The 23646-nt window shown below is 42.9% G+C and overlaps 1 protein-coding gene across 2 annotated transcripts in view; it reads left to right on the top strand.

The window, feature by feature from the left end:
- PTPRN2 (protein tyrosine phosphatase receptor type N2) overlaps positions 1-23646 on the top strand; it is a 2289968-nt gene that overhangs the window by 939316 nt on the left and 1327006 nt on the right. For both annotated transcript variants that reach the window (XM_086941498.1, XM_086941499.1), the window contains exon 5: positions 5518-5680. In XM_086941498.1, coding sequence (XP_086797624.1) covers positions 5518-5680 — 163 coding nt within the window. The remainder of the gene's footprint in view (positions 1-5517; positions 5681-23646) is intronic.

Here is a 23646-nt window from a genome sequence, read left to right as displayed (position 1 = left end):
GTGTTGTGATTAACAATTATTTTGCTTTACATCAAAATATATGGAGCATAGCAATTTTGGCTTTGTGGAATGCTTTGTGAGTTATAAAGGGTGAGGCAGGGTAGTATTGTTGTTTGGGGTGAGTTAGTTTTAGTTGGCACTTATTGGAACAGGACGAGAGTTAGGTAATAAGTTGTAGAGGCTCTAGCAGTATAGTGCTGTTTATGGTGAGCTCTTTTTAGAGGACTTTTATTTAATAGGGTGGAGGTTGGCACCAAGGTATGTGAGAGTAGAAAGTTTTGGGGGTTTGAGGCAGTTACACAAGTAACTTTAGACCTAGAGCCTGATTTCAATCTTGGCGGATGGGATACTGCATCACAAAGGTGACGGAGATCTCATCCGCTGTATTACAATTCTATTATATCCTATGGAACTTGTATTACAGTGGACGGGAAATCTGGCATGTTTGTGACGGAGTATCCCATTGGCCAAGATCATAATCAGGTCCTTACTGTTTGTGGCTTTTTGTTTGGGGTTTGTCAGTTATTAAAAATAATTGTTTTGCCTATTATGTTATGCATCACATACAGTCTTTCTAATCATGCCTCTTTCCATTTATAGACCAACAGTGGGTATTTATTTGTCCTTCCTTCTTGGTTTAGTTAACTTTATCTGGTGGTTGATCAGTGGTTAGGGATGCGCTTTTAATATGGTGGAGGTCTTAGTCACCACAAATTCAGTTTGTTTTGAGGAAACACCACTTTATTTTAGTTTTTTATAATACATGGAAACCACCCTTATAAAAGCCTGTCTCTAATTTCCATATTATAGGTGACTTGAGACACATCTAGTCAGGTGTAATAAATACATGTAGCCACTCAACTGTAATAAGGTATCACAGTTAAGTTCTGATTGAGTTCTGAAGTAACAGTGCCTAGTACCAGGGCCAAGGGCAAGGGGAAAGGCAGGTCACAGCCCATAATTAAAGCAGCAGTTCAAAAACAAGCATTGCCCATACCATTAGGTGTCGGCTTCGAGACTATTGCCACTGGCTTTTTCTTCTGTTCCTGTGGAGTGCCATTTTTTTGTGTGGAGTGAAATTGTGTGGCGTGAGGTGAAATTAAGTGACTTGAGTTGGAATTCTGTTATGTGGAATAATTGTGTTGCATTGAATTATGTGTATTGCAATTTTGTGGAGTGTAATTGTTGCATGGAGTGGAGTGAAATTATGTGGACTGCAAATTTGTGGCATGGATTAGGATTATGTGTTATAGGGTTGAAGTATGTTTTTTAGGTTGGAATTATGTGGTGTCTGGTGGAACTATGTGGTGTGGCATGGAATTGTGCGGTGTTGAATTGTGTTGCATACATTTGTGTTGCGTTGAGTGGAATTGTGTGGAGTTAAATTATGTGGCATGGAACTACGCAGCTTTGAGTGGAATTATGTGGCATGGAGTATAGTTCAATTTTGTGGAGTGCAATTTTGTGGTTTGGAGTATAACTATGTGGGAATTGTGCGGCATGGTGCAAAGTGGAATTTTGTGGAGTTGAATTGTGTGAAATGGAGGGGGATCGAATAATTTTTCGTGGATGTATGTAGTGTGCATTTGAAATATGTGTAGTGGAAATATGTGGCATTATGCGGAGTGTAATTATGTGGAGTGTAATTCTGTTGCATGGTGTTGATTTACATGAAGTGGCATTGTGTGGCATGGGGTAATGTGGAATTATGTGGCATGATGTTGAATTATGTTGTGTGGATTTCAACTATGTGGTGTTGAATTGTGTGGGTTGGGGTAGAATTGTCTGTTGTGAAATTGTGTTGCATGGAATTATGTGTTGTAGAATTGTGTTTCATGGAACTATGTGGCGTGGAATTTTGTGGCTTTCAATTGTGCAGCGTTTAGTGTGTATTGAAATTTTGTGGTATGGTGGGCTGTAGTATTATGTGGAAAGTGAATATGTGGTATTGAGTGTAATAGAATTATGTGGTGCGGGATTGTGTGTCATAGAGTGTAATTATGTGCAGTGGTTTTGTGTGTTGTGGAGTGGCATGGAATGGAGTCGAATTATGTGGTGTGGTGTCGAATTATGTGGCATGGTGTGGAATTATGTGGTGTGGATTTGATGTATGTGGTGTGTAGTGGAAGTATGTGTTGTGGAGTGGAATTATGTGGTTTGGTGTGGAATTATGTGGCATGAAGTGGAATTGTGTGGAGCTGAAGTCTTCAGCGTGGAATTGTGTGGCATTGAGGGGAATTATGTTGAATGGAATTATGTGACATGGTTTGGAGTATCTTTGTGTTGAGTGTTGATTTGCGATGTGGAGTAGATTTATGTGGAGCGCAACTATATGGTATGGATTGAAGTGTAATTATGTGGAGTTGGATATTGTGGCATGGAGTAGTATTAGATGTTGTGTAATTATGTTGTGTGGTGTGGAATTGTGTGATATGGAATTGTTTGGTGTGGAACTGTGAGGTGTTGCGTAGAATTATGTGGCATGGTGTAGAGTTGAATTTTGTGGAGTGTAATTATGTGTTTTGGAGCGAAGTGGATATTTGTGGAGTGTAATTATGTGGAGTGGAGTGTAATTAAGTAGCATTGAGTGGAATCATGTGTAGTGAAATTATCTGGAGTTGAATTGTGTTGAATGGCGTGTAATTATGTGGAATGGCGTGTAATTATGTGTTTTGGAGCGAAGTGGATATTTGTGGAGTGTAATTATGTGGAGTGGAGTGTAATTAAGTAGCATTGAGTGGAATCATGTGCAGTGAAATTATCTGGAGTTGAATTGTGTTGAATGGCGTGTAATTATGTGGAATGGAGTGGAGTGGAATTATGTTGTGTGGAGTAGTATTATGCAAAAAGGAATTGTGTGGCATTGAGCGGAGTGGAAATATGTGCAGTTGAATTTGTTGGATTGTAATTATGTGGCATGGAGTGCAATGATGTGAAGTAGAATTGTGTGCAGCTGAATTGTGTAGTGTGGAATTGCGAAATTTTGAAATGTGTTGTTTGTAGTGGAATTATGCAGTGTGGATTTGTGTGTTGTGGAACTCTGTTACACTTAATTGTGTGGCATTGTGATGAATTAGGTCAGGTTGAATTATGTGGAATGGAATAATATGGCATGAAGTTGGGTTGAATTATGTCAAGTGGCAATGTCTGGCATGGAGAGGAATTATGTGGTGTGGACAAGGATGGGGTGGTGGTTAGGAGAATATAAAGAGGGAAAGGGCAGAAGGGGATGGATTCAAATGCAAGATTTCCAGTGCCAAAGTAAATACAGTCACCAATGTAAACATGCTTATCTGCCATCTGATATCCGCAAACAAGCCAGAGGAGCGGATGTGGCATAATGGCCAAAACTGCTGACTTTGGAACTGGGGAACCTTGTTTGAGTCTCAACATTGGGTCAACATCCTGTGACTCTGGGCAAATCACTTTGTCTTCCCATGCCAACACAACATGAAGTTAGCAAACAATTTACTCTTTTATGTTTCGCCAAAATCAATGCATTAAAGTAGGTGTGACTTTTGCGGCACTAGAGCTGGTATGTTGCTTTTTTAAATATTTTTCATTTGATTCCATACAAAAATCTTAATAGTATACAACTAAATTGAACATGTCATGTATTTATTTGTTTTAATATTTCTCCATAAAACTTTCCCACAGTGTTGAATGTGAACAATTTCTGTGACACTCCCATGGCGACTGCACATTATTTTACTTTGAATAATTGTAATGCCAAGCTTTGTTTAAAAAAAAAGAATTAAAAACAAACAAAAAACTTTAAGGCAGATGTCATTTGTCTATTGTTTTACGGAGAATTATGTCATCTTGTTTTCCTGTTTAAAGTACCCTAAGGCCCAGCTTGCCAGTGAAAAACAAATAATGTCAGCATGTGCACTGGGAAGCTCTAACTTTGGAGATTTCAAAAATGGAAGCAAGATCTGCAGTCTGATATCTCCAAACAAGCTAGGGTAGAGGATATAGTGTAATGGCCAGAGCCACTAACTTTTGGAGCTGTGTCAACACCCTTTGATTCTGGGCAAATCTCTTAGACTTCCTGTGCCTACACAACATGAATGTGTCCTTGTGTAAAGCACTTCAACACCTTTGAGTCAAGTTCGGGCTATAAAAAAGCTGCAACAACAACAAAAGTAAGAGGACAGGACAAAGGAATCCGGCCTCCCGGCTCATCTATTGTGCTGGGTGGGGACATGGCTATGAGAGGGAGGGGAACAAACACACAGACAATGCAGACAACAAAGTCAGCTATGAAAGATGCACTCTGTAAAGTGGCTCAACAAAAAAAACAATGGGATGGAGCAGACGACAATGCCAGCTATGGAAATGCTCTTTGTAGAGTGGCTCAACAAAAAGAAAAAAATAGCTCCAAAACGTCTGAGCAGCGTAAGGACACAAGTACTTTGCCCATGCTCTATGGGAGGGTCATATGCAAGAAGAAAGAAGTGCTGACGCACAGCCGATGAGCAGGAAGCAAGCAATTGAGAGTGGCTTTGATGCAAATCAATGGTAAATATTGGTTGGCGTCCAAGCCCATTAATAGTGAACAACATGTCTTATAGAGACAGCGTATGCACTGTCTACACACGACCTAAAAACAACACAAAACATAGGTTCTCCTTCCTCTGCTCTCTTTTTCTAATGGCAGCTTGCTTATATTTTGCATTCTTTAGTTAATTATAGGCAAGAGAGAATCTCTCTGCATGTTTCTTCACATTCTGAGCTACAGCGTTTAAAAAAATCTGATTTATATTAAATTAATTCTAATAACTTTTAGAAACAAATATCAAATTTCTCTTTGGTGTGGGTAATTTTGCAATAGAGATTCAAAAATGTTCCTTTGTTGTGCGAACATCATATCTCTTTCACTTGAAAGAGCATTACAAGAAGTATTTAAGTGTTTTGTGAAAGGAGTCCTGGTGTGATTATGTATGACCAGGAATAAAGTACCCCAGCCGCACATTATAAGGATATTCTAAGTCATCCTGTAGTTCCATGACCTTGTAAAGGTACTTGGCCTTTATCTTCATTCCTCTATATGTTCACAGAACTCCTCCGTGACTTGCAGTATCCTTACACTATATGACGGAGTCAGTTTATTCCATATATAGTGACTAGTCTGCACTGCCCAGATACATGGACAAATGTTAACTTTTGATATATAACACGTTTTGCAGTTCCCTAAAATAAGAGGAGAGATGATTGTAATATATTTCTAAGCAAAATGAGTGATTAAAAATGCCTTTGGACTGAAGTATTACTGAAATTAAGATATGACATGAAAATGAAAAATATTTCTGATTTCATCTTCTAACATCTAATAGCTTCCATTCCTCTTCCTAGCTGTTTGCGCCTTCATCCCGATGTGCTGCTCTTGTAGTTGAATGCCTCAGTCAGGAAAGGTCTATATTAAAAACATTTATTTGCCGCAATGAATTGACATTACTTTATTGCTTAATTCACAGCCATCTCTTTTCTTCCTTTTTCGCCCCTATTAATGTGCAGGATGTCGAAGCAGAACAGTGAAGGTGAAAGGAATTACGAACTCGAGAAAGATGTGAATTTTGCCAGATCTCTACAGCAATATCTGAAGTACATGGGACTGCTCTCTCAACCACCGACTCCGAATTTGTATCAACGGATGAAGGCTGAGAACTCTCCTGCTCAGGTGATAACCAGTAAACACCTTTAAATGCCCCAGGCAAAGAAGAATCAGTGAGCTTTTGGAAACATTTGCAAACAAGACCAGCTTTGCCCTGCCCACCTCCCACCAATGGCGTTCCTCTCCTCAGATTCCCTCACTGCTACTCTCCAGCAGTGCCCCTAACCTCTCCGCAACCCCTCTCTCACATGCATTTCATTTGTTTTATAGTGTTACTCATACTAGAGTAGGGTGTCATAGCAGTTTACATCACGCACATTATAGAGAGAGAATGAATCATACATGTGTAAATCTATTCTGTAGGAAATGTTACATACAACAATGAGGAATACAAAGTTTTGGAATAATGTCATCCATACTGGGAGGCAGTATATTTTAGGAGGGATGTACGACGTTACCACGCATGGTTTTACCACGCGTACCTTTACAACGCGTTTTTTACAACGCAAGTCGTTACCACGACTTGCGTTGGAGGGGTGCGGACTTAGGAATTTTTTAATTTACTATTCCAACACCAGCCTACATACAGTAGGGAAGGTGTTGGATAGTAAATTAAATTATTCCTTGTCCTGTAGCGCCCTCCAGCGCAAGTCGTGTTATGTTATGTTATGTTATATATTGATTTATAACGCGCTCCGTTAGTCGAGACTGTCCTGGCGCGGGGAAGAAACTGAATCAGAGTAATTAGGGAATCAGCTATTCATGATCTATAAAAAGGTGAGTTTTTAACAGTTTTTTTAAATTGATCAGGTTGGGAGAGTGTCTTAGAGCATCAGGAAGGGCGTTCCACATCTGAGCTCCCCTTACCGTCAGAGATTGCCCCCCCAGGCGAACTCTCTTGAATCTGGGGACGACCACCTGCTTTCGGGAGGCAGATCGCAGCTGACGGGTTGGTAGGTAGAAGGTAAATCTCTTAGCAAGGTAGGGCGGGCATGGTCCATGCAGGGCTTTATAAACGAGGACCAGAGTCTTAAAGCGCACTCTTTGGGCCACTGGAAGCCAGTGAAGCTCCTTCAATTGTTTACGAACGCTGAGCCTCCTCGGGATGTTATAGAGGAGTCTCACCGTTGCATTCTGGACTACCTGAAGCTTTCTAATCAAGAAATCAGGTGCCCCGATGTAAAGGGCATTCGAGTAGTCCAGACGGGAGAGCACCAGTGCTCTGGCTACCGTTTCTTTGGCCGTTTGGGGGAGAAGGGGAAAGAATCTCCGAAGATTGGTCAGAGTTCCAAAGCAAGTCCCAGCCAGTCTGGAGATCTGGTCACGGAAACACAAGTCGGCTCCAAACCAGATTCCCAGATTCTTAGCTATCCCACCCTCTCCCGTGGGGCAAGTAGATTCACTGGGCCAAATGGACTCCTTAAAGTCAGTTGGAAATTGGCCGTAGAGCAGGATTTCCGATTTGTCCACGTTGCTTTTGAGGCATGCTCTTGCTAGCCAAGCAAATACAGAGGATAGGCATTGGCGGACTCCTGAAGTACAGATATTCTCATTATTCCAGGTGAAGAGAAGTTGGGTGTCGTCGGCGTATGCCATAATCTTCGCTCCCAAGTTCTCTGCCAGCCGAATCAGAGGTGTTAAATAAACATTGAATAAAAGGGGACTCAAGGTCGACCCTTGTGGTACTCCAGTCTCTACCCTGCGGTTAGAAGAGTGAAAGGGAGGTAGCCAGATTTGTTGGGACCGGTCAGATAGAAAAGACCTGATCCATCCAAGAGCTGTGCCCGAGATGGTTACGACTTGCGTTGTAAAAGACGCGTTGAAAAGGTACTGCGGAGTAAAATCCGCGTGATAAAGGATGTTCCCCTTTTAGGAGCGCATAGCCCTAAGAAACACATACTCATGATGTAAAATGTACAACAGTGGTTAGGGTTGAGTTTAATAAGAACAATGTATTTCTACCCAAACAAACCCTTTTATAGCAACATTAAGATAATGAAAGACTGTGGGGAAAATATAACATTCTAACCTATACCACACAGTTTGCATGCAGCTCTTTGATGAAAGTTTATTGGTCGCTGTGCTATAGTAGGATTGTAACTTATAAACTCCAGTAACAAAAGGATCTCTGTAACTAAAGCAGCTAACCCACTGAGCTATCCACTTAACATTAAGTTCTGTGCACGGTACACGTTCTTTGCAGCAGGCATATAAACCTTCTGTACTACTTTCTGGTGAGTCAAAACTGTCAACAGAAAAAATTTCATCTCTCTCTAGCAGGAACATTAATCACCAGAGTTATCTTGACATTTTTATTGTTGTCTGAAAACTGCTGTACGCAGAAGGAACTCTGCAGAAGGTGCTTTTAAGCCTAGAAGTTATTTCTACACACAGCTCCCAATGAATTCAGTGTTAAGTGCGGCTGTCCTATTCGCACCCCCCTAAGGTTGGCCCTGTTTGCAATGGTGCCAAACTACCACTTGTTTTCAGATAGGAATCATGAAAGCATACGATTAGTTGTTTGTCACATTATGGAATACAATAATTTTAACCTGCAACAATATAGACGAGCTGATATCAACTTGCACAGTATATTCATGGTATGAATAAATAGGAGAGTGCAGATTTACTGTTGGAACACCACCTCTGTTTCTCAGGACAATGCCATGCAGACAGGGCCGGACTGGGAGCCCAAAGCAGCCCTGGCAAATTTGTCGCACCGTCCCCCACCCGGGGTGAGGGGAGTCAAGCATGAAGCACTGCTGCTTAACAAAACCGGCCACCAGCATCGCTGCTTTTGCCACTGGGGCTGATATTGCAGCATAGCTGCAAAACCGCCCCCCACTGCTCCAGATTTGGCCTCCACCCTTCCAGCCTCCGGGCAAGTCCCTGATGCTCACTACGGCCAGTCCGGTCCTTCATGCAGTGATATCTTACAGTTGCCATTTAAAACTCGAAATTATTGTACCACACCATAGCTCCACATGTTTTTATGTAAAGAATATGTGAGCCTGATTCAGTTTTTGTGTTGTTTTTAATTGATAATACTTTACTGCCAATCCAGAAAATTTTGCACAAAACATTTAGGGCTAAATGTGTGAAGTGGTTTTGAAAAGACTGGTCACTATTTTACCCCCGTATTTTTGAACTCATTGCAGTAATTTGTGAATCCACCTATGTAATAATAGGTTGGTTTGCAAATTACCAATTCCTAGTGGGTCACAATTCAACCTACCTCATGAATTTTAATGAGGTAGGTCACACGTTGCAACCCTCTTCGAATAGCAGACATCACAGTGATGGTGGCCTGCAGAGGTCAGCAGATCACCATGTCTCTGACTGCTTTTAAATAAAGCTATTTTTTTAAATATCACCAATTTCCTTGAAGGAAAGTGGAATGCAGTTGAAAGAACATGAAAGTGTAAGTAAAACATTTTTAAGCATAGGCAGCTATTTTTTAAGCATAGAGTATTCTTAAAAAATGTTTTGGTTAACATTAGCAAAAGGGAAAGGGTCATTTGTGGGTACAGAATGCAGGTTTTAGGCACTCCAATAATAAAGCAATACATTATGGAAGTTATAGTGCCCTCAGCTTATGAAATAACATAATATGGATATCTTAGAAATAGTTCACAGAAGCTAAAATCATAACATTCCTTCCATGGTGTTCCAGTTATCCACTGTCGAGAAATCTGGAAAAAGTGCATTATGCATATACTGTTTACTACAAAGTATTTCCTGGCCTGGGTTCTATGAAAAGAATAGGGCCCTAGTTCAATACGCCCGCTGCTGAGCTGGTCCTGCCAAGTTAATTATGTTGGGAATTTTTCTGCAGTTTTTCTGAAAAGCGTCCTCTGGAGATAGGAGGACATTGTTGTTAACAGCAGCTTACGTGTAACAGTCAGCTATGTTGCTTATATGATGCTGGAATACATATATGGACAAGACTCGTAAACTGAGGCAGACACCTTAAAACAATACAGGATGTGTTCCAACTTGGTAATAAGACTTGATTAGTCTCATTAGTGTGGCTTTAAGATTTAGCATAGTAATTGGCTGTATTCCTGTGCCCTTCTATGAAGAGGTGGCCGGCACAGTTAAGCGAGGTAGGGCCGGGCAGGGCACGGTGGAGGAAGCTGACAGATGATGAAATAGGTGTTATTTATTTATTTAATTATACCTATTCCATCGTCTGTCGACTTCCCTGCCCCGCCCCACTGCCACCGCCCGCCGCATTTACCTGTGCCGGCCGCCACTGTGTCCATTGATGTGACTGGTATAAGCTGCTCTGGGCTATGGACAATCCATCCGTTATCATCTTCTGCTGGCCTCGGGTATTGTTCAAGGTGACTTATATCCCAGGGTGAAGTCAGGGTGACGTGAGGTAAACAGGATTGCATTTACGTAGGCAGCCCTGACACCGCTGAGCATTTAACTGTGATGCTGTAATGAAAATGCTCATGCATGAATACAACGAAGATCCTGCTCAAAAAGAGGTATTACCTCCCACCCTTCAAGTGTATTTTCAGTGTTGAATTCTACAAAGTCAATAGATGAAATGGAATCAGTAGACAATCGAGCTGTTTCACATGCTACAGGAGCATTCTCAGCCTATAATGAAGTTAAAGTAAACTTGATGATATATTCAATCTAGAGCAAGAAGGCCAATAAAAGTTCCAGAGTCAAAATCCATAAGCTTTATAAGGCCTTAGTGCATCACAAGAGTGATTTTTTGGGCTTCTTTATCACAATTAAAAGACACTGTATCAGAACATGAGTTTATGCCAACGCTAGTTAACTAATTCTTGCTCATACCCACTACATCATATATTGAAAAAGTATCAGCTCCAGAAAGTTTCCCCACCATAGTGGCTTTCTTGACATGAAGAGGATATTGCTTTACTAAATTTTCAAGCTTGGACTGAAATTCTAATAAATAATATTACATCTGTGAAAGATAGTAAAGTGCCTAGGAAATGTATCTACACTAAAAATCATAATCTAAACGCCTTTGAAATATAAATGGCTGTAACATTATGAAAGGACAGCACTTGCTATAAGAGTACAGCACCAAGAAACGAGGAGCCAGCTCTGTGCTGCAGCATGATGATTTTAGCTGTGTTAGTTTAATATGCTCTGTGCTATCTAAATTGCTTCATCAACCACCAGTTCTGAATGCAGAACTGAAGGTCTTTTATCATTTTTTTCTGGTGACTTAAGTGCATCATTGGGCTTTGGGCGGAATACAACTCTTCCAGCTGTTCACCTACTGGAAGATTCACAAAGTGTGCAGAATTTTTATTGTGCTAAACTAGCTTATTTTATGATATGGTTTTGTAAACCCATTGCATATGGTTGTATGACGTTACAACACATACTTTTACAGCGCATGCCATTACAACAAATTATTTACAACTCAACATCCATTACAACGCATGCCATTACAATGCATTTCTAAAAACTACCTTTAAAACGCATTCCATTACAACGCATACTACCTTTACAACACATACCATTACAACGCATACCATTATATTGCATATATGGTAAGTATTGGATAGTGTAGGGGCAACATTTACTATTTTACCACCAGGGGGGTGCAACATTAGGGTAAGTGTTGGATAGTGTAGGGGGAAAAATTACTATTCTAACTCCAGGGGGTGCAACAGTAGGGTAAGTGTTGGATAGTGTAGGGGTAAAGATTACTATTTTACCACCAGGGGGGTGCAACAGTAGGGTACGTGTTGGATAGTGTAGGGGTAAAAATTACTATTCTAACTCCAGGGGGTGCAACTGTAGGGTAAGTGTTGGATAGTGTAAGGGTACTATGTGCTGTGATGGTATGCATTGTAATGGTATGCATTGTAATGACTACGTTGTAATGACATGCGTTGTAGTGGTATGCGCTGTAGTGTCATGCGTTGTAATGATTGCGTTGTAATGGCATGAGTTGTAATGGATTTTGAGTTGTAAAAGTTTTGTTGTAATGGTAGTTCGTTGTAAAAGTTGCGTTGTAAAGGTTGTTCCCCATTGCATATTATGTCTTGGCCCTAGGTTCAGATTTAATTCATTATTAGAGATAAACATTTTGTTAGTGTGTTCTGAAGTGTCACTTGAGTGTCATTACATTATAGTGAGTTCTTCTGACAACCTGAAGTTAATGGGCATGCATGATGAACCTCAAATCTGCCCAACGTATCTAGAGGTTTAAATTTCTATACCATCCCTCAGGACACACAGTAAAGAAGGTTATTAAGGCCATTGGCAGAACACATTGTGAGGATTTGGGTGTACTATATGATAAGGAGTTGGTGGCTTATCATGGAGTACAGTCGCAAACACCTTCTAGGATCCAGTCAGTCTCGTTTACTTAACCTTAGCTCAACCCTGAATAGCTGTGGCTGCAAGCAATACGGCTTCTCCATTGGATTCCCGATCCGCTCACTAGGCGATCCACCTGCTCTATTTAGATGCTGGCCGATCAATGGACAAAAAACTGTTGGAGGGCCAACGGCTCCACCAGGTATGTTCAACCGCACCAATGGCATTATAGGCAAAAGTGGCGGTCGAAGAGCAGAGAGCCAATTTACCCACCGGGCCAATCCCGATGTGCCTTCCAGCCAACGTGACTGTGGCAGAAAAAACCTCCACACCAGAGTTGGTGGAATAGAAAGGATTTAAGGCAGAAACTCATTTTTGCTCATTTTTACACTTCCTTTTCCGTCATTGACACAATCTTCCAAGTCCTGCCTCTGCTGCTTGAGGATGATGAAAATCAACTCTGTTGTGGTCGGAATCCAAGGCAAACTCCACTTTTACCTGTTACCTTTTGAGTTGTCTGTTTACAATAGCTATGGACTCGTGCATTTTTTAAGTCTCCCTCACTAGGAATAGAATACCAATCTGTGTTGCATATATGAGTAATGTTGACGTTTAAGAAATTTAAAGAAACACACCTACATGATTGCATTGTATTTCAAAATTTGGTACAAGCTTCCTGGGGTTCATCTGATGTTGAGGGGGAGTTTGTTCCAGGTCTTGGCCGTGATGTAGGAGCAGGCTCTTCCTCCTGCTCTGGCTTTGTGGATGCGTGGGATTTTGACCAGGGCAAGGTAGGAAGAGTAGAGGTTTGTCTTGGGTGCGTAGAAGGAGATTCCTTCGTTGAGGTATAGGGATCCGATGTTGTGGAGGGATTTGTAGACGGGCGTGAGCAGCTTGAAGGTCACTCTCTTTTTGACAAGGAGCCAGTGGAGGTCTCGTAGGGGCTGGGTGATGTGGACTTGTCATGGGATGCTGAGGACAAGTCTGGCTGCGTCGCTCTTGATGGCCTGGGGTTTAACCCCTTCCCTGCTCATGACGAGCTCAGCTCGTCATGAGGCACACTGGAGCTGTGCTTATGACGAGCTGAGCTCGTCATGAATAAAGCCAAATAGCAATTTCCAGCACAGGAGGGGAATTGCCTTAGCAGCCAAGGTGTTAAGGAGTATAGATTTATGATTCCAGCATAGAGGCCGTTCCTGTAGTCCAGTCTGCTGGTCATGAGTCCGTGGGTGATGGTCTTTCTGGATTCGTGGGAATCCATTTGAAGGTCTTCCAGAGGATGCAGAGGGTATTGAAGCACGTTGAAGATACAGGGTTGACCTGCCGGTTCATGGTGAGGGAGGAGTCGAGTATCATGCATAGGTTGCAGGCATGGTCCGTGTGTTTGGAACAGTTGCTAAGAGTGATGGGAGGTTTATAGCCTCCTCAGTCAGTGCACCTAGGAGGACAGGAGCAGGGGCTGAGGTGCCTACAGCGGAAAAGACCCCAGCCCTTTTAGGGGGGTGGCTTTGGCCAATTGGAGGGGGAGCAGGATGGAGAGTGGAGATGGCTCTCTTTGTGATAGACAAGGATGCAGGTGGAACAGTTGCTGTAGGGTCCGCCACCACTAGGGACTGGTTGCTAGTTGAGCCCTCCAAAGATGATGTGAAGTGGGTGGCCTCCATGCCAGTCTCCTTACCTTCCATGCCACTGTGTCCATCGGTGTTGGTGGTCTCACCAGTCGAAACACAGTGGCCAGCTGATTCCCACCTACGTGACTAAATTCTCCTGCTCCTGATGATGCTGAAAAGACATATACAATACTTTTATTGCATCCGTGTAAATTGAACTGATCATGACCTGTGATTTCAAAACATTTTCCAAGTTTTCAGATTTTACCTGCTTAGAGGCTCTCAAACTGTGGTTCTTTATCAATATTTCATGCATGTAGGTACCATCTTCAGAAACAATTTGGTCACAGTTTTGTAATTTCTCATGATAGCTCCTATATCCTTTATGATCTTGTTGTTTATCCATTTTTAATTCTCTCCAGGAAATGTTTAGCACCTCTGAATTGTTTGGTTTTGTTGGTTAGAATATTGAACTTATGTCACCAAAAAGGATAACATTAAAATATACCTTAGTACAGTGTGTGTACAAGACCAAAAAGCTGCATTATGTTCATTCACAAAACGTAAAATATAAATCAAAGTGGGTCAAAAAATACTGCAATGTTGTACCAATATTTTTATAAACTGAAAGAAAGTACTGATGACATAGCTTATTAATGTATCACACACTATGTATATACCTATGCTATAGAAGAAAAAATAAATATGTTTGTAGTGGATTGACAAATGAGTTCTACAGCATATGTAAATATATAGGACTTGATACATTTCTAATCCACGTTAGTATAGAGCAAAAACATTTTCACATTTGACTCCTAAATATCTCAAGTTATTTCAAGTTTTTTTACTATTGTGAAAATGTTGTACAAGATATGCTGCCTTTCAATTTAGACAAATATTGGTACAACATCACTGTAAATATTACATACACAGATTCATATATAAGTTTTTACATCAACGATTCACATGCAAATCACAATATGCAATATACTACACAATGATACATTTCTGCATTTTCCTAATGAGACGGGATTTATTCCTGATTTTGAGTTTTACACATGGGATAGTCTAACATATATGTGATGGAACCTTCCATCCGCAAAAGTCTCTTTAAGTATCTCATTTTCTCCGTCATTGATTTATCATCTGAACATAACAAAGGACATTGAAAAATGGTTCTGGATATGAGCTACTCTGTCACCAATGTGTACACATTCCTGTCTGTCTTTTTCCCAAACTTGAATGCCTATTACAATTATTTTCCAAATAACAGATTAGCTAAAATGCACATTTGTGAAGAAGTAGGACATCATGCAAATCTGTCACTTTTAACATGAATGAAATAGAATTTTGTAATCAAAAGTTATTTGGGGTATGCTTTGAATATAAAATGTAGCCATCTAATCTGATTTTACTATTCATTTTGGCTCACTTGCTCACTCTTGCTTGTATATAAAACCAACTTACCAATGTAACATTTGGAACATCCACTGTATCATACCTGAATTTTATGCTATGTCACCTTCAATAGGGCTAATCTTACACCATTCACAATAGTAAAGAAGCATCACACCTGACACAATAAAAACTAGTGGCCTGTTTGGTACATCTGTCCCTTATAACATCAAACAACGTGATGCATATTTGTTGTTTGGGCAGGCATGTGTCTGCTGGAACCGGACCTTGCATAGTGAACAGAAATCAGATGGTAGACTTTTCCACAAATTCATATGTAAAACACATCATCATACACCATGTGCAAACCTGCACCTTCAAGAACTATTCTTGTGTGTTGAACATGTGTCAACTTTAATGTTGATGCCAACATTAGTTGCTTAAAAAAATAGTTAGTTAACATGCTAAACTCAAACTAGAACTTACCCCTTGATGTTGCTTTTGGGCTCTCAATTGACCACCAAGTTCTGGACATGCTATTACAAGTATGTGGGTCATTAGGAGGATCATGGTGCCGCGCACTCGCTTCTCACGTTGGGAGGACTTGCTGAGCTGGACTTCTGGTGATTTCTTGGTCCAGCATCGTAGATCCTCCCACCTCCTCTGACAATGTATGCTGCACCACCCACAGATCCTAGGGTCTGCTCTTCTAGGTGATGGCATTCCAAATGGTCCTCTTTTGATGGGTGGTGACCTGTATGGATGCAAGAAATGAAAGGAAAAAAATAGTTTTGTGAGTTTTTGTTTGTCTGTATTGATGTAACACATTTCACACTTCATATCATGGAACATTTTTCTGCACTGCTATTTTCTCCAATGTAAAACAAGCAGTAGCACCATTACACATCTAAAGGTGAGACAATTCAGACTATTACATGCCACCCAGAGGTACAATAATGTTACGGGTGGCAAGTATAAATAATTTGTGATATATATTGAAGTATTAAATGCTGTTGTTGTGCTCACTTCAAAATGAGATAGACAGCCCCACCATGTGGTGGACTGACATTAGTGGCGTGTTGAAAATTAAGTGTCGGTACCAAGCACCGAAAACCACAGGCTCAGTTTAAGCACTTGAGTTTTTTTTTGTCAAATATTTTTATTAGCATTTTTATATTTTTGATGTACCACACATTAGTACATACAAATCAAATGAGTTTCATACATGTCTTGCATTTTTTCTATACATCATTTGTAATTACAATCGGTTGCTTGGGTTGGTATCTACATTGTTCATGATGTAATTGTGTGTATGTGTATAGTCGTGTTGGTATGTGCTTGTTTGCATATGGAAATGTATCTCCTTCCTTTTAATTACCACCCTGATAACTTCTGGTATAGGTTCTCAACTATTAAGTGGAGAGTTTAACTGGGATGGTTTTCGTAAGAGCTTGGACTTTTGTTCAGGCGGGGCACTATAAATATGTGTCATCCAGCCAATCGTTGTACTTGGCTTCATATGTTCAGGGCGGTTATGTCGCTCTCTACACGTCTAACTCACACGCTTGTGTACAGTTGAATTGTCACAAGACATTACGTGTTTGTGGCTTCTTGGAGATTAATGCTCCTGTCTGCGACCGGGATCTGAGTCCATGGAATTGGGGGGGGGGGGGGGGTTGAGATGGTGTGCTTGATTCATCTCGTCTTGTGTGCTGTTTGAAGTGATCTAAGAGTAAAGTCCATTCCATGGATTTGTGATGTTTGCATATTACTTTCACTTCCTCATTTCTTATTGCTTCCTCTTCTGCTGCACCCCATTTGTTCACTGCTCGTACCTATGCTGCTATTGGAGTTCCTGTCGGGGCCCGCCAATGCATAGCTATTCTTCTTTTGGCTATTAGTATTGCTAGTCACATGAAGCGCACCTGCACTTTGTGCTGTTTCCGTCGTCGAAATACTCCTAGTGGCCAGGCTTCCCAGGAATTCCTTTCTGACAATTCTGTGAGTTCCCTCTGTGTTTCATGTTTAGTGTTCCAATATGGTTGTATTGTGGGGCATTTCCAAAACAAATGTTGGAAGTCTGACGATTGGCATCTGGGTCATAGGAACCGCGTGTTTGGATAATATCGATGAAGACGCGCCAGTGTTTGGTATGCCCTATGTAATATGTAAAATGTTATTGTTTTAAACTGTACATTGCGGGACAATTTCTTTGGGTATCCGAGTGCCTTCTCCCACTCTTTAACGTGCAATGGGCGCCCAATTTTGTCCTCCCATGCTTCACGTAGTGTGTTTAGTGGTGTGTTTATAAGTTCTTGTATGGATTTGTATAACCAGGTAACTAAGTGTCAGCCTGCTCCCATATGAAGGATTGTGTGTATGACCGGATGCGTTGTGGGTTCCACTTCTGTTAGGTCATGATATGGGAGGAAACTTGCTATGATGATATGGGAGGAAGCTTGCTATGATCTGCCTATGAAGAAGGAATTGCCATTGGGAAGGTCAAACTCTTCCATTATCTGATTGAATGGTCTTAATTATTAGTCTTCAAATAGGGATTCCATCTCCGTCTGTGAGTGCTCTGTTCATACCTGTAGCATGCTTGTTGTATAATATGTCTCGTCTGGGTAATCCTACCAATGGTAACAATGGGGTAAGCATGGGCGGAAAATCCGTTTCGCTCGCGGATTTTGCGGATTTTCGGTAAATTCGCAATCCGCGAGATTTGCGAATCTCCCGCAAAATCCGCAAATCCGCGAGCAGCGGATTTTGCTCGCACTGTTCGCGTGAGTTCGCGCCCCGCGAATAAGTGCAAAATTGCAGAAATACGATTTTAGCAAAACTGAAACTACTTACCAGGTTCAAAAGTTCAGGCTCATCATTAGTAGCCATTTCCTGTAGTGCTTCCTGAGGGGCCCCTCCAGAGTTCAGTTGCCAGTTGAAACTATTATGTGACCCTGCTCTGAACCTCAGAATAGTTACACATATGCCACAAAGGTCCTGAATTACAGCTAAGGGAGACAAGCAGGAGCCAGGCTGGAAGTTCAAATCCATTAATCAGCCCCTAATTCATTATTGTCAGTTGGGGCAGGGCAGGTGTTGTAACTAATTTTGCAACAATGAAAGCACTTAGCAAGTGCAAAAGATCACTAATCAGGAAGCACTAAGGAAGCAGGTGCCAGCTAAAAAAATATTCTGTGACACATTAATCAGCCCCAAATAAATTCAGGTCACTTGAGGCAGGGAAGGTGTGCTTGCATTGCCACAATAATGTACACTGACTGGACAACCAGAGGGTGCTGTGATGAAACAGAGGGTGGCATGGGTGGGCCAGAGGGTGGCATGAGTAGTCAGAGAGTGGCAGTGGTGACAGAGAGTGGCAGTGATGAAGAAGAGTGTCCCAAACAGGCTGGACACGTAGAAACAACAAGTTCGCGAAACTTGCGACCCGACAGGTAAGTTCGCAATTTGCGACATTGTACAAAACCCTCGCGAACTGGCAGAAACCCGCGCAAACACACAAAAAAAAAAAATCCGCAAATTCGCGATAATTTGCGGATTTTGCGGATTGCGAGTTCGCAAATCCGCAAAATTCGCGAACGCGAGATTCGCAAAATTCGCCCATGCTTACAATGGGGATTAGGAGGGCATCCCTGCGGACATGAGATGTATCCTCTGCATACATGCATACATGTGAGGGCTATTGACACTTGTAATGGGTATGTTCGCCTCGGTTTTGTGCCGGGTAGGAGCAATTGGCGGATCTCCGGAATTGGTATAGGGCCAGTCTCCGTGTAGGTCTCCCCTATGTGCTAATCCGCAGTCCAGTAGGAAAGCCATTGGAGTTGTGCTGCTAAGAAGTACGATTCAAAAGATGGCACCCCCAGCCCTCCCTGGTCGGTGGGTAACTGCAGCTTGGATAATGAAACCCTGTGTCTGCCTGTACCCCAGATCAATGAGCTCCGTAGGGAGTCCAAGTCCCGAAAGAATGCTTGTGGTGGGATGACAGGAAGGTTGGCAAAATGATATAATAGTCACAGTACTATTATCATTTTGGCTAAGGCCACTCGTCCTGTCGGGGCTAAGGGAAAAGTCTCCAGAAGCCCACCGCTGCTCTTATCCCTGCCAGTGCTTTATGGTGAATGCCCTCAAAGATGTCAGATGGGGAGTGATATAATCGGACCACTAGATATCGCTGGGCGCTCTCGCTCCAGGCTATGCCTTGTTCTCCTATACTAACGTTCTGGGTGGCAAGGCCCGGGCTCAATGGTATATCATGGAGTTATCCCAGTTCACTCTGAGTCCTGATGCCTCCGCAAATTCTTCTAGTGTTGCCCATACAGAGGTTAAGTCTGCTGTAATGTACCGCACATATATTAACAAATCATCTGCGTACATTGATACGCTATGCATGGGGCCCGCTATGGGGATACCCCAGGTTTCCCCCTCCAGGCGAAGGTGTATTGCCAGTGGTTCTACTGCTAGGGTGAATAGTAGGGGTGAGAGTGGGCACCCTTGTCTTGTGTCTCTTAACACCTTGAATACGTATTTTTGAAGTAAGTTTAGTGAGTAAGAGCCATGTGTATGCTAATAGAGTGGGACCTAGCCCTACCCATTGTAGGACCGTGAAAAGGTATGGCCATGTGAGAGTATCGAATGCCTTCTCTAGGTCTAGGATGAGACAGGCAGCTCTTGGGAATGTGGCACTTATTTTGTCTTGTATGTGGAGTAGCCAGCATAAATTTTGGGATGTGTTCCTTCCCGGGACGAACCCGCATTTGTCCCGGTGGATCAGCGGTGGCAGGATTTCTGTATATCGGTCTGCTAATATCTTCCACAATATCTTGCAGTCAGCCGCCAGCAAAGTAATGGGCCTATAGGAGGCTAGCTGCTTTGGGTCTCGGTTTGGTTTTGGAAACGCCACCAGAACTGACTCCCTGAGGGATCCTGGGAGCTCCACCTTCTGTAAGGCTTCTGTATACATTTCTGTGAGGTGGAGAACCAGTAGTGAGGAAAAGGTGGTGTAGGGTTCTAGGGGGAAACCGTCCATTCCCGGAGTTATATTGAGTGCTAGAGCATGGATTGCTTGGGTAATGTCTGCTGATTGTATCTCTGTGTCTAGTGAGGTTTTATCTGCTGCAGAGATCTGTGGTATAAAAAAGTAGGTTTATGCATTGTTCCATTGCTCTTTGCATGTTCTGTGCTGGGTTCATATATACTCTGGTGTAATAATTTAGGAACAGCTGCAAAATTCCTGTTTGTCACTGGACTGGGTTTCCCGCTGTGTGTAGAAGTTTAAGCACTTGAGTTAACCCAATTCCTGGGTATGATGAGCCTTAATTCCTATGAAAATCCAATTTTTACACTGTAATACGTGCAAAATTAGGCACATGCATGACTTGTATACACAGAGAAGTAACCATGTAGATAGTGAACAAAGTTGGACCTTATTTGCTGGTAGAAAACCCCAACATGACAGGGTGACTGATCGTATGGGTACTGGAAATATGTCTCCACTTACCTGGAATATTTCCATGTTGTGATGGCACGGTCTAAGGGAAACTGCTGGCAAAGATGATTCCCCGAGATGCACCTCCTGACATGCTGTGCGTATCTTTCTCAGAAGAAAAGACCCTGTCTGGTAGCTGAATCCCCAAGTGTGGCAGACAGTCCTTCCCTGGTGTTGCAGAGTTGTTACCCCCGGGCTCCGCCACACTGGGCTGATTGCATATTGCACCACAAACAAACCGCCCTTCTCTCACATCGATCAGAACTACCCATTGCTTGTGTGACTGTTAAAGCATTGATTGATATAGTGCAGATTGCACTTTCCTTCCTAAATTATTAAACTTCTTTTTTTTAATTATGTTTATAATATTTTTTTTAACTGCCATTGAATGCCTTTTGTGTGATTGTTAGCAAGGAGAAGGCAGGGGTGTTTATGGCTTTATAAAGGGCGGGTGGTCCTTCAAAGCAGGTGGTGAGGTAACGTCCATGGGTTTTAACACGGAAAGTGCTCCACCACCTTTCATTTTGGTTTTATAAGAGGGAAGCTATGGGAGTAGTGATGGGAAACAATGCCTTTGGTTCACACAGGTGCTCCTAACTAAAATAAAACTTTTGTATAGTATAGTAGTAAATGGCATTTATTTATACCACATTGCAAAAAAATCCAAGTTTAGCACAAACAAAAAGCACAGTAGACACTTTGGCCCTCGTAACTCTTGCTACTGCTACCACGTCAATATAGTAACAGTATGCTATTTTGAACTACTCACTAGGAGCAGAATGGGGGGGGGGGGCGTGGCTAGCGACGGAGGAAAACGGCCGCAGCCTAGAGGAGCTTTGTGGCCCTCCGAACTTCCCCAATAAATCCTGGCACTAATCCTGACATCAAACGCAACGAGGTATTGCGCAACGGCTACAATACAACCTCCGGTCCCGGCAAGGAAAAAATGGGAAGCAGAGACCTCCTGCCAGCATTGATCCGCTCGTGGAGAAGAGTTGAGGACTACATCTCGAGGCAGAGCTGGGAGCCACAGTACAACGGGGAAGACTTCAACGCAGTGATGGACACAGCACTGGATAGGCAACCCCCTAGAGATGCTGACGGGCCATCCCGTAGGTTGCAAGACTTTGTAGGGGCGCTAGGACTGATGGACGCATGGCGGACCGTTTCCCCAACAGAAAGGCAGTTTACATTCCACTCTGGGGCCCACAATAGCCTCTCTAGAATTGACTACATTTTCACATTAGCCACCGGGTTGTTGGGGATGACAGCAGTTACACATATGCCCAGGGGTATTTCGGACCATTCGCCAGTCCTTGTCACATATGCACCCTTCACCCCACAGTCTCGTAGGCTATTCCCAATCAGGCCAATGTAGTTCCAGGACGGTAGATTACTAAAAGCGCTCCTACAAACCACAAAGCATTACTTTGAGGAGAACCAACACTCCGTGCCCTCACCCACTACACTATAGGAGGCCTATAAGGCAGTACTGCGAGGTAACGCCATCTCACTTATAACAGGCAAAAGGAGAGAACATCAAAAACACGTTAACAACCTAGAGTTAGAGGCCGAACGGCCGGAGGAGGCACACGCATGCAATGCCACAGAAGAGTCAGCCCACACACTACACATAGCCCAGCAGGCATATAGAGCCTATGTACAGGAGGAGGCATCTGCCAAGCTAACTAGCACACAGCACAGAATATATGGCCAGGGTGATAAGGCAGGCCTACTGCTAGCATGGTTGGGGAAAAAAGAGAGGGCTAGTAATTGCATAACACAAATTCGGACTGGTAATGGAGACATAGTGTCCATGCCGCAGCAGATCTCAGAGGTGCTGGCGCAACACTACGAAACGATATATACACCAGTCTCCGTCGCCACGGTAGAGGAGAATCTGGCCTTTTTGCAGGACATTAGACTGCCCTCGCTAGATGTGGATGCGGTGAAATCCTTAGAAGAGGACATCACATCTGAAGAGCTTACACAGGCCATAAGAGCGCTACATACAGGGAAGGCGTTGGGACCCAACGGGATCCCGATTTAATTTTATAAGCTAGGAGTAAAACACATCGTTCCCCCCTATTGGCGATGTTTAAAGATAGCTGCGCAAGAGGGATCTTACCCGGGGACCAGCGTCTCGCCACCATTGTGGCAATTCACAAGGCTGCTAAACCGGCGATGGAGTGCACTTCCTACGGACCAAATTCACTCCTGAATGCTAAAGCAAAAATACTCGCTAAGACCCTGGCCAATAGACCACAGCCGCACTTATTAGACCTGGTGCACGATGACCAGTCCGGGTTTATGCCACACCGCAACACAGCACTTAACTTGAGATGCCTTTTCGGGGTGATAGAACGGAGGGAAACAATAACAGAGGACGCAGCAGTCCTTTCTCTGGATGCAAGAATTTTCATTTGATCTGGTGGAATGGCCCTTTCTTTTCGCGGTCCTAGAGCGTATGGGCTTCGGGCCGAAGTTCCGTGCGTGGATCCGACTGTTGTATACGAGCCCGATGGCCCAGGTGGTCGTGAATGGCTGTATGTCTAAAGAATTTCCACTGGGAAGGGGAACACGGCAGGGGTGCCCACTGTCCCCCCTCCTTTTCGCGATAGTGTTGGAGCCGCTGGTGTCGTGGATCAGACAGGACCACATAATACAGGGCATAAAATTGGCGAGAGACCGGGAGATTGTATCTCGCTATACGCGTACGACATCCTTTTATATCTGACGTCCCCACGGAACTCCATTAACTGACTGTCAGAGAACTGCGTCGCATATGGCCGTCAGTCTGGATATACAATCAATTGGGACAAGTCAGTGCTCTACGTCCTGCGGGGACCCCCACCTCAGCTACCGCATGGTTGCGAGCTGCAAATTGTCACGGCCGGCTTTAAGTATCTGGGGATATTTGTAACGCATGATCACGAGCGGTTCACAGAAACAAACCTGACTTAGCCCTTGTTACGATTTAAAAACGATGTCAAACATTGGTGCACATTGCCGCTGAGACTGCTGGGACGGACAGCACTTTTTAAGATGGTGGCCCTCCCGAGATTTTTATAAGTGTTACAGAATACACCATTCCCTATCCCTCCGGCATACTTAAGAGCAATCAATGCGGAAGTCACAACGCTACACTGGGACGGTAATACCCCCCGAATAGCGCTCACGAAACTTATCAAGGGCTG

This window comes from Lissotriton vulgaris, chromosome 10 (assembly GCF_964263255.1).
Source record: "Lissotriton vulgaris chromosome 10, aLisVul1.2, whole genome shotgun sequence".
Taxonomy (NCBI): domain Eukaryota; kingdom Metazoa; phylum Chordata; class Amphibia; order Caudata; family Salamandridae; genus Lissotriton; species Lissotriton vulgaris.
The sequence above is the reverse complement of the archived record's forward strand: the minus strand, read 5'-3'. Positions and strand labels throughout refer to the sequence as shown.